The following is a 9,921-nucleotide window of genomic DNA, read 5'->3' as shown; positions in this document are numbered from 1 at the left end:
GCATCTGACATTAGAATCGCTACAGTCAACCATTTTGGAATAGCTGCTAAAACTCCAGTGGGGAAAAGAGGGGAGGGTTCGTCCAGAACCTGTTGAATTAAGCAACACCTCAACGATCAAAAGGACAAGAAGTATAGGCCATTAAAACATCACCTGCTGCCTCACGTAGGCCAGGCTCCATTCAAACGTATCAGTCTCCGTCTCTGGACCTCTGGCTTCTCTGCCAGAGGCTGCCTCTAGGGTCGGTGGTCCCATTAAACATTCAGTCACATTATACTTTTTTCAACATTTTGCTGAATACATACAGCACATACTGTATTTAATTGTCGCCGTTCTACTGAACATTCAAAAGCGACGTCACGCAATCTTCACAAATAAACCAGCTGAACACAGGAGATTCACACAGCCAGAAATGGGAGACAGACCAGGGAGGAGAAATGATCACCAACCACATACTAGGGATGGGACGATATGAACATTTCATGTCACGATTATTGTGACAAAAGAAATCGCGATTTACGATATTATCACGATAATCAAAATCCATTATCCTGGGGCGGAACATTTGCCAAAAAATAGCAGATCTACAAGCTCACAACGCGTCGCGTTTGAGCTTGTAGATCGGCTATCTTTGGCAAAGACATTTGATAGAGTGAAAAAAAACAGAAGACTGTCACTGTATCAAGTACGTATATTATAAGTACCTTTTTACCAATTATAGAGGGTTTAAGTGGTATATGCAGCTCGGCAAATAAAAGGTGAATTGATCCCAGTGCATGACGGAGGACGATATCACGATAAATTAAATCTCCACAAGTGTTTTTTATCACGATAAACGATAATATCGCGTATCGTCCCATCCCTACCACATACTACTCACATGTTGGCAACGGTGGCTGGTGACTTTGACCAGCCAAATAGCCAAACGCAGTCTCTCTTCTTATTCCGAAAAAAGACATTTGGCATGTACATACAGTAGAGTAGAGCGAAAGTGTTACGAAGTTACATTTCTTAGCCCAGGGAAGACTGTCAGTCTACACGGTTTAGGCTTACAGCGCAGGCAGAGTTCAAAAGCCCCTCTTCTCAGAAAAGAAGATACAATTACAGTATATACAAGTAGATCGCTACGATAACCAGGTGGACGTCACCTGGAGTCCGTTGAGAAGCCCTCGTCTTCGGGGTCCGAGGCGAACACACAACCTAGCAGCATTGGGGTGTTAGCTCTGAGTCCAGCTGTGTGGTTTGGGGAGGGGCACATGTCAGAGTGAACAGTCCATCGCTACACATAATGACACAATGACAAAAAGTGGTTATCCTCGCTTAAAACGCTGTACTTGCACAGACAGAGAATTCGTCAGGAACAAGAAGACAAGTAGTAGTAATAGTAGTGTAGGTTATTATTCTTTTTCTTCTCTTTTCTTTTTTTCTTTTTTCAAACAAGTGCTAAAGTGTGAGTTGCTAATAGTGGTGCGTTTGATTCACAAGTACGGTGCCACAGTACAAGTCAAAGACAACGTGTCACGGATTTTGGTCGCCGATTTTAAGCAGCCGCTTGAACTTGAAGAGGAAAACACAAAGCGAGAGAGGGCATTTTTTTAAAGGGGGAAGGGTGATTTCTCTTATTTTTCTTTCTACATAAATAAAGCCACTTTTGATATTTGAAGGGGAAATGTCCCCGAGGGGACATTGGTTCTCATTACAGTGCAGAGAAAACAATTGTTTCCATTCCCAGGAGATGGGGGCTGTGGAGGCCAGCTACTAACCCCACTATCTCCGCAAAAAATAAAAATAAAAAATAATTTCTCTGCCGTCTCATTTTCTCATTCAATCATATGTGCTGATTCCTCCAAATAACATCACAATTACCCTATATATCGGCACGTGTTAAGCTATACGCTAGCACAGAATTAGCTGAGCAGCGCAGATGGCTAATTTATGTTAAAGTGTGTATGTGAGAGAGTGAGTGAGTGAGTGCTATAGTGTCAGCAATAGTCTTCAGGAGTTCAGGATATGCACGTGTGTGTGTGTGTGTGTGTGTGTGTGTGTGTGTGTGTGTGTGTGTGTGTGTGTGTGTGTTGGTGGCCTTGTTTGGATTCAGTAATCCATGGCACAAGCATTTGTACTAAGCAACAAACGAACAAACGTGGCAAAGTGCAGGGCAGCTGCACCACAGGCTGCCGTCAAGAGTGTCCTTCCAGTTGTGACCACCAGGGGGGGGCGCCAGCGCTCAGTTGCTGGCCACCTCATCCGCATTTTCGGTGCCGTCTAAGGTGCTGTCCAATCCACCGCGTGCTCGCCAGATCTTCACTGTCCGGTCACTGGAAAAGACATATTCACGTGCATGTAATACATGACACCGCTTGACTTGACTTCAGTCTAGAGACTCACCGATGCATAAACCAGCTGTATTTTATTGAATAAACATAATTACATTAATATTTTAAAATACTTATAGGCCTATACTGTATATAAACATTCTTCTATTTATTAACGTTTCATTATAAATGTGATATGTGATATTGAATGACCTCAAAAGGGAATATCGGACAAACAGTGTGTTGGTTCGGATGACAGAAACAGGAGGGTGGAGAACTGGTATAACGCAACTAATCTGAGTTCCCATAAGTTCTTTTTTTTGCCACTAGGTGGGCGAGAAGAACTTCTGGGAAGAAACCCTTATATCTCTGGGCCGGAAGTCAGCCCAGCACAGAATCTGGGTAGCAGGAAGTTGAACAAGTATGGGTAACCAGTAGGGCTTTCACCGACTAGTCGACTAGTATAACCACTAGTCGATCTTGTAGGTACTAGTCGAAAAGTCAATAAGAAAAAAAAAACATCTTCGTTTTTTTTAATGTCCTAATGAACTAATTTCAATTCGATTATAGTTATTGTTTTATTTTTAACAACCATTATAAACGGAATATTATTATCCAGTCACACACACACATCTAGCAGCATCTCCCTACCGAGGGTTAATAATCCCAAAGACAGTTGAGTTCACCCAGAGTTCACCCAAAGTGAAAGTCCGTGTCTGCACACAGGAGTGAGTCGTTGTCCACTACAAGGGGACTAGTTCTACAGAACATAGTTGTTTAACAGTATAAAATAGTAGCGCGATCAAAGCAGCAAGTGAGGACAGCCCATTTCTTGCCAGTTCACAACAGACGGCCCGACGTTCGTTTGATTAGAAGTCACTAAAAGACGGTGGTGTGGTTGTGTTGTGTTGTGTAGCGAGCTAGCCTACTAAGCCTAGCATCGCCATTGCCGACCACGCAAATGGATTATTGTGTACTTTGTTTAACGAGAGACAGCAGCTACAGTCATGTTGGTGAGTCTATGTTTCCATTCTGTCGCAGCTAAATGCTGGTCTTGTTATGTTGCGATAACGTGCACACGTGGGTTTGTGTGAGTATACGTTGTCATGGTAACTTGACTGATGTGAAAAGCCGTGCCACAGCGCTCTTTATAATGACCTAATATGTTAACGACTAGACGACTAGCAGTGGCTTCAACTAGTCGATCTGTAAAAAATACTAGATGTGAAAGCCCTAGTAACCAGAGGCAAAGATGAAGGAGGTTACCTATGTCTCAAAAAGCCCACGTATCAAGGCAAATCCTCCAAGACTATAACACAACCAACAGATCAGGCATTTTCGCTGCACAACATCGTTGTACAATGAAAGAATAAATCAGGGTTTAAAGGAGTAGTTCACCCAAAAAATGACTTATTTTCTATAAATTATTAGTGTGTGTGTGTGTGTGTGTGTGTGTGTGTGTGTGTGTGTGTGTGTGTGTGTGTGTGTGTGTGTGTGTGTGTGTGTGTGTGTGTGTGTGTGTGTGTGTGTGTGCGCGTGCGTGCGTGCGTGCGTGCATTGACTCACTCGGAGGCGGTGAACAGATGGCTGCTGTTGGTAGAGATGCTGTTGATGGGACTCTCGTGGCCCTTCAGCTCTCCCAGTGTCCCCAGCGTGTCCGTGTGCCACAGCTTAAGAACCCCTCCCCTGCAGCCACTCAGCAGGGCGGGCGAGCCGGGCACCACCCCCAGGGCACACACCCAGTCACGGTGGGCGTTGGGCACTTGCTGTTGTTCCATGGGAGATATTAAAAGTTACGTTTTGAAACCTTTTTTCTATCTTTACTGTTTTATTATGATAGCTAGAGTGTGCAGAGACAGTGATTAAAGTCCATTCTCTGTGTGGTTTACTGCAGTGGTTCTCAACCTGTGGGTCGGGACCCCAAATTATTTTGGGGGGTCCCCAGATGATTAGCTTAATGTGCAACATTGTTTTCTCTCTCAACAGCAAACAAACCAACATAACGTTTAAGTGTATAGAGGGTACCTGCACACATTTAAAGTGACAATTTAAGGGTTAGGTTTTAATACTAAAAAGACAAATTAAGGGGCGCCCGCTGGCCTGGTGGTCAAGGCGCATACCACATACTAGGCTATGATGCCTGGTGGCGTCGCCGGTTCCATTCCCGATCCGGACGACCTTTGCCACATGTCATTCCCCATCTCTCTCCCCATTTCCTGTCAGTCTACTGTCCTATCAATAAAGGCATAAAAAGCCCCAAAAAACAAATCTTAAAAAAAAAAAAAGACAAATTAAGCCAAATTGTCAAATATTAGAGGCAGAAATTGTGTAGCTGCTGTGTTGTGAGCATGTAGATCTGCTATTTTCAAAATGGAACTGTGTTATACAAAATGTAATGCCTCAACTCTTAGTGCTCGTCATGGTGGGGGGTCCCCAGTTCAAATGTGATTATTTTGGGGGTTGGGGCCTGAAAAGGTTGAGAACCAGTGGTCTAGTGTACCTGCAGCAGGTCTTTGCGGGACAGGTCCCACTTCTTGATGCCGTTGTCTCGGGAGCCGCTGAACAGCACGTCTCCCTGGACCACCAGGGACTCAATGCCGTCGTAGTGGGGGGGCTCGAAGTTGTGCGTGGGGACGACACTGCCCAGAGAGCCTTCACTCACGTCAAACAGCTGCAAACAGACACAAACATCAGCTGTCAGAAGCCAGTGGTTCTAAAACCTTTTTATGTGCCAAGGACACCCAAATTGATATACATTTGGCTGCGGACCTCCCATCTGAAAATGTGTTGTGCCAGGGACCCCCCCCCCCCCCCCCAGAGGAGAAGATTTGCTTCTCTACCAATGCTTGGTTTTCCGAAGCTTCGGAATCATTCGCTGCTATAGCTGCCTCCTCCACCCCAGCCTCCACCTTTGCACGATCAGTCTGGCTAAGCTCAAATACTTGTGATTGTCTGATTAAGTTAAGTGGTTAAAGACCCAATGAAATGACTATTTTGGGTATTTTATTTTGAAGTTTCAGTTTGAAAAGGAAGCCTGTGTGTTTCTGAACCAATCCGAGGGGACCAGCCCTTCAGGCGATGGCATTTAAAATCTGAGTAATGGGAGTAATGGGAGCCAGCAATGGGAAACAAACAGGTGAATGTAATCAAAGGTTCATTTATATTCAAAAAGTCTATCTATGTCATCACTTTTTGAATTTCTGTTCACAGGAAGTAATTAACTCATCTAGTGCCTTTCGCGTGATGTCACGCAATAAGTACTAGAGTACGTATAGTGCCGAATGCGCGATGTCGCGCGAAAAGTAATATATTACTGTAACGGCGAGTAAAAATACCTAGTACAATGGCCGACGCTCCGGAGACGAAATCCGCGCTGATTTGTCATCATCACGGCTCCACGAGCACACAATAGTCATCCCATAACATTGAGGTGGACGGCCGATCTCATCTTTAATGTCCATTATCTCAAAACAACACTTTAGAAGCGAAGATGGAGGCAGATGCTCGCTTATAAAACACATGTATAAACGCTCCTATGCAATCCAGCATGGCACCACGTAAACAATGATCGGTTCCGTCGCAGGATCCGATGACGTCAGACCGGAAGTACTTCCGGTCTAGACTTCTGGCCTTCAAAATAAGACAATGGCCGTTAATGGGGCCGGGAGGGGGCACTCTGGACCCCCTAATCCGTTAATGTCCTGGGCTCTGGATGAGTTAAGAATGGCCTATTTAGGGACCTTTGATTAAATATACACAAAAATTGTTTATTTTCTATTTTTTTGGCATCTAGTGTTAGGTATGGCCACATTATCACTACAGATATGCTCTAAAAGTGTGAAAAACATGTTTTTGATTTCACCCTGTCTTTAAGCTCAAGTACTGTGATTTTGACAAGGTTTCATGTCAATGTTGTTAAGCTCAATACTGTGATTTTTGACTATGTTACATGTCATGGTTAAGCTCAAATACTGTGATTTTGACAAGTTACATGTCAATGTATTGCTATTATTCTGCTATTGTATCCCTATGGGGGGTATTGCTTTGTGTTCCCTTGTTTTGCTTAGCATGCTCAGAAAAGCTTGCCCAAAATTCAGGGAACATCTCCAAACGCGGAGCCCTTCAAACGCCAAGATTAACTGTAGTCCATTTATGCAATAAATGGTTAAATCAGCTTGACGTGAATGTTCCTGCCTAAACCAACGTATACAGTAAATGGATAAAGTGGTTAAATGATGTGATGCTTTATTAACTACTTGTCCCTGGCGTTTTAATCTCTTATTTGAATTGATTATTGTTTATTTGAATTCTGAATATGTCATGACCCTGAAATCAATGAAACATTAGGAATGGGGAGATGCCCACATAATCCCAGATAACGTACACCAGTAGTGGACATTGTTACATCTACCTTGATGTAGTGGTCCTTGGAGCCGCTGATGACCAGGTCTTGGCCATTCCCCGTCTGGTCCACGGTCAGACACATGACGGGACCGGTGTGACCCGTCAGCTTCCCTGTGGATGCAAACCTGGCGACCACATAGGAGAGGAAATCCATGGTTAACCACTTTCGTGTTGCGAGGCGTTGTGAGCATGTAGATCTGCTATTTTCACAATAGAACTAACTGTGTTATCCTAAATGTAATGCCTCAACTCTTAGTGCTCATAGGGTGGGGGGGTACCCAGTTAAAATATGATTATTTTGGGGGTCGCGGCCTGAAAAGGTTGAGAACCACTGCTTTACATAACAGGAGTTATTACTTTGACAACTAGTTCAAGGTTCAAGGTTGTACTTTATTGTTAAGTCTTTTGTACAGGTACATAAGAGTAAAACTAATGTAGGTTTTCCTCATACAAAAGGCATTTACAAAAAAAAAAATAAATACAGGATTTAACAGCTACAAAACTTAAATAAAAGAGAGAAAGGACGAGAACAGTGATGGCGGTATCATACTGGGTTTACGCAAACAATTTCACAAGCATTCATGTCACAAACTTAACAGGTACAATATAGGCAAATGACACTAGGGGGCAACACACCACTGCGCTCACTCAATTCAAGTCTTACTACTCCTTAGTCCTTATAACATGACTGGCAAAGCACAGAAAAAAAAGGAATTCCATTCTCTGTGAACCCTGAATATTACCACCACTAATGCCACGCGACAGCTACCAATTAATGACAAACTTTTATCACACTGTATACCTCCGGAGGTCCCAGACCCGGACAGAGTTGCCTGCGGCAGCGTACAGGACCGTCCCACTGGGGTTGAGGGCTATCTGGTAGATCTGGTTCTCCCCCGCAGGGATGGTGACCGTCCGGTTGGTGTTGGACGCGCACACCTCTCCCATGCTGACCTGACCCGAGGACCTGGGGAACAACACACAGAACATCAACCAAACGCATCCACACACCATGAAAAGCAGAAGAGAAAGCATGTAGATCTGTCAGGGATGGGCAATTAAAGGGATATTTCACTTTCAAAAAAAGCTTTTGGTCATTTTATCGCCATCATCGGCTTTTGGGAACACCCTGAACACATTTTAATTTGCCTGATTCAGTATTTAGATATTTGATGTAAATGTTATCAGGCCCTCCCCATCCAGGGCCCCTCCCCATACACACCCATTGTATGAATCGAAAAAACACAGCCAGCTCACGTATTAGGATGAGTCACCAGAAAGAATAATGGGTGTTTTAATGAATCTATCATGGTTAAAATGGAGTTTGAAAGTTACAATGGGTGTATATGGGGAGGGGTTCTGAACTGAGAGGGACTGATAGTAGCGACCGTCAGTCTTGAGAGACCATGGCACATGGCACAAGCGCACTTGATTAGATCAGGTGGTGCCGAGGGAGCATTTCTTAGTGTGGCTGTACAGTCCCACTTGCGAATGTCTCTCTGGCAGTGATTGCACTTGAATGTGCTGCTGTCGCCTGATGATCAAATATCGAAATACTGAATGAAGCAAATTAAAAACTGTTCAGGGTGTTCCCAAAAGCCTGAAACACACAAAATGTTAGAACATGGAGAATAAGGGGTGTCTGCTCCTACAGCAACGATATACCCTTGGTGCCTATTGAGCTTGGCACATTTTCTGGGGCAATCTGCCCAGATCACAGTGTATTCCTATGGTTTCTCAAGCAAACAGCTCATTTGAATTGAACAAAGGAGAAAAAAAAAACTTTTTTAAGACGTCTTTAATAAATCAAATAGCAAAACCAACAAAAATGTTTATAGTGTTTTATTAGTGGTTGACTACATTTTATTAAAAGGAGTGTGAAATCAGTAGACTGGTGTCAGTTGACTAGGCATGAAGTGAGTGAGATGGAAAAAAAAAAATCCTGGGTGAAATCTGCCAATCTCAATAGGCACTAACGGTACATACTATACTGTCCAGCCCACTCACGTCAGTGTGCGGATGCACTTGGCAGAGTCTCTGATGTCCCACACTTTGATGTAGGAGGTGGAGACGGTGAACACCAGGCTGGAGCTGTAGCGGACGGACACCACGTTGTTGGGATGACCTCCCAGAGACATGATCTCCTGTCCCGTCACCAGGTTCCACACCTTACAGGTACGGTCTGCAAGGGAGCCAGGAGAGATACATATTGTAATGACAGTAGGGATGGGACGATATGAAAATTTCATATCACGATTATTGTGACCAAAGATATCTCGATTTTACAATATTATCATGATAATTAAAATATCCCCAACAAACATCCATTATCCTGGGGCGGAACATTTGCCAAAAATAGCAGATCTACAAGGCTATTGTTTGGCAAAGACATTTGATAGAGAGTGAAAAAAAGACTGTATCAAGTATGTATCTAAGTACCTTTTACCAATTATAGAGGGTTTAAGTGATACCAGATATGCAGCTCGGCAAATAAAAGGTGAATTTATCCCAGTGCATGACGGAGGACGATATCACGATAGATTAAATCTCCACGATTCGATAATTGTGAGTGTTTTTTATCACGATAAATTATAATATCGCTTATCGTCCTATCCCTAAATCACAGCAATTGGTGTTATTATACCCGGCATTCGAACCCGGGTCTCCCGTGTGGAAAGCCAAAGTCTTAACCGCTAGACTAAAGTGAAGTCCCTATAATCCAGGGGAGATATCAAGACTTTTTAGGTCACCAGTAAGACTCCCTAATCGGGAGATAAGCGACCGTTGGTCGCTTATCTCCACAAATATCACAACCTCCACCTCTCACGTCATACGGGTAGCCATAGTTACACCTGGAATGTTGAATCTCCATATATGGAGATAACCTACGCATCACACAAAGTCTGACCTCACCAGCCCATACTTGGGCATGGACGACTTATATCTCCATATACGGAGATGGCCATATATGGAGATACGATGACATCACAGAGTCCACAGCTGATGATGTGGCGTGATGTCATACAATAAACAAACAAGCCCTATATACTGATGCGATACGATGACATCACAGAGTCCACAGCTGATGATGTGGCGTGATGTCATACAATAAACAAACAAGCCCTATATACTGATGCGGAGATATGAGCAGGGCAAAGGTGTGACTTGTGACGTGTGACCGACCGACGGACGGACGGCCGGT

At 43.7% G+C, this 9,921-nt stretch overlaps 1 protein-coding gene across 3 annotated transcripts in view; it reads right to left on the bottom strand.

Moving 5' to 3' along the window:
* The window catches only part of kif21a (kinesin family member 21A), a 98,297-nt gene continuing 88,376 nt past the window's right edge, over positions 1–9,921 (bottom strand). For all 3 annotated transcript variants that reach the window (XM_080737809.1, XM_080737811.1, XM_080737810.1), the window contains 6 exons: positions 8,727–8,901; positions 7,522–7,686; positions 6,727–6,844; positions 4,816–4,986; positions 3,882–4,081; positions 1–2,318 (listed from right to left, as the gene is read on the bottom strand). In XM_080737809.1, the coding sequence (XP_080593935.1) occupies positions 2,228–2,318; positions 3,882–4,081; positions 4,816–4,986; positions 6,727–6,844; positions 7,522–7,686; positions 8,727–8,901 (920 nt within the window). In that variant the 3' untranslated portion in view covers positions 1–2,227. The remainder of the gene's footprint in view (positions 2,319–3,881; positions 4,082–4,815; positions 4,987–6,726; positions 6,845–7,521; positions 7,687–8,726; positions 8,902–9,921) is intronic.

The sequence above is a fragment of the Nannobrachium achirus genome (assembly GCF_963921795.1).
Source record: "Nannobrachium achirus genome assembly, chromosome: 11".
Taxonomy (NCBI): domain Eukaryota; kingdom Metazoa; phylum Chordata; class Actinopteri; order Myctophiformes; family Myctophidae; genus Nannobrachium; species Nannobrachium achirus.
This window is presented reverse-complemented; position numbering and strand designations above follow the sequence as displayed.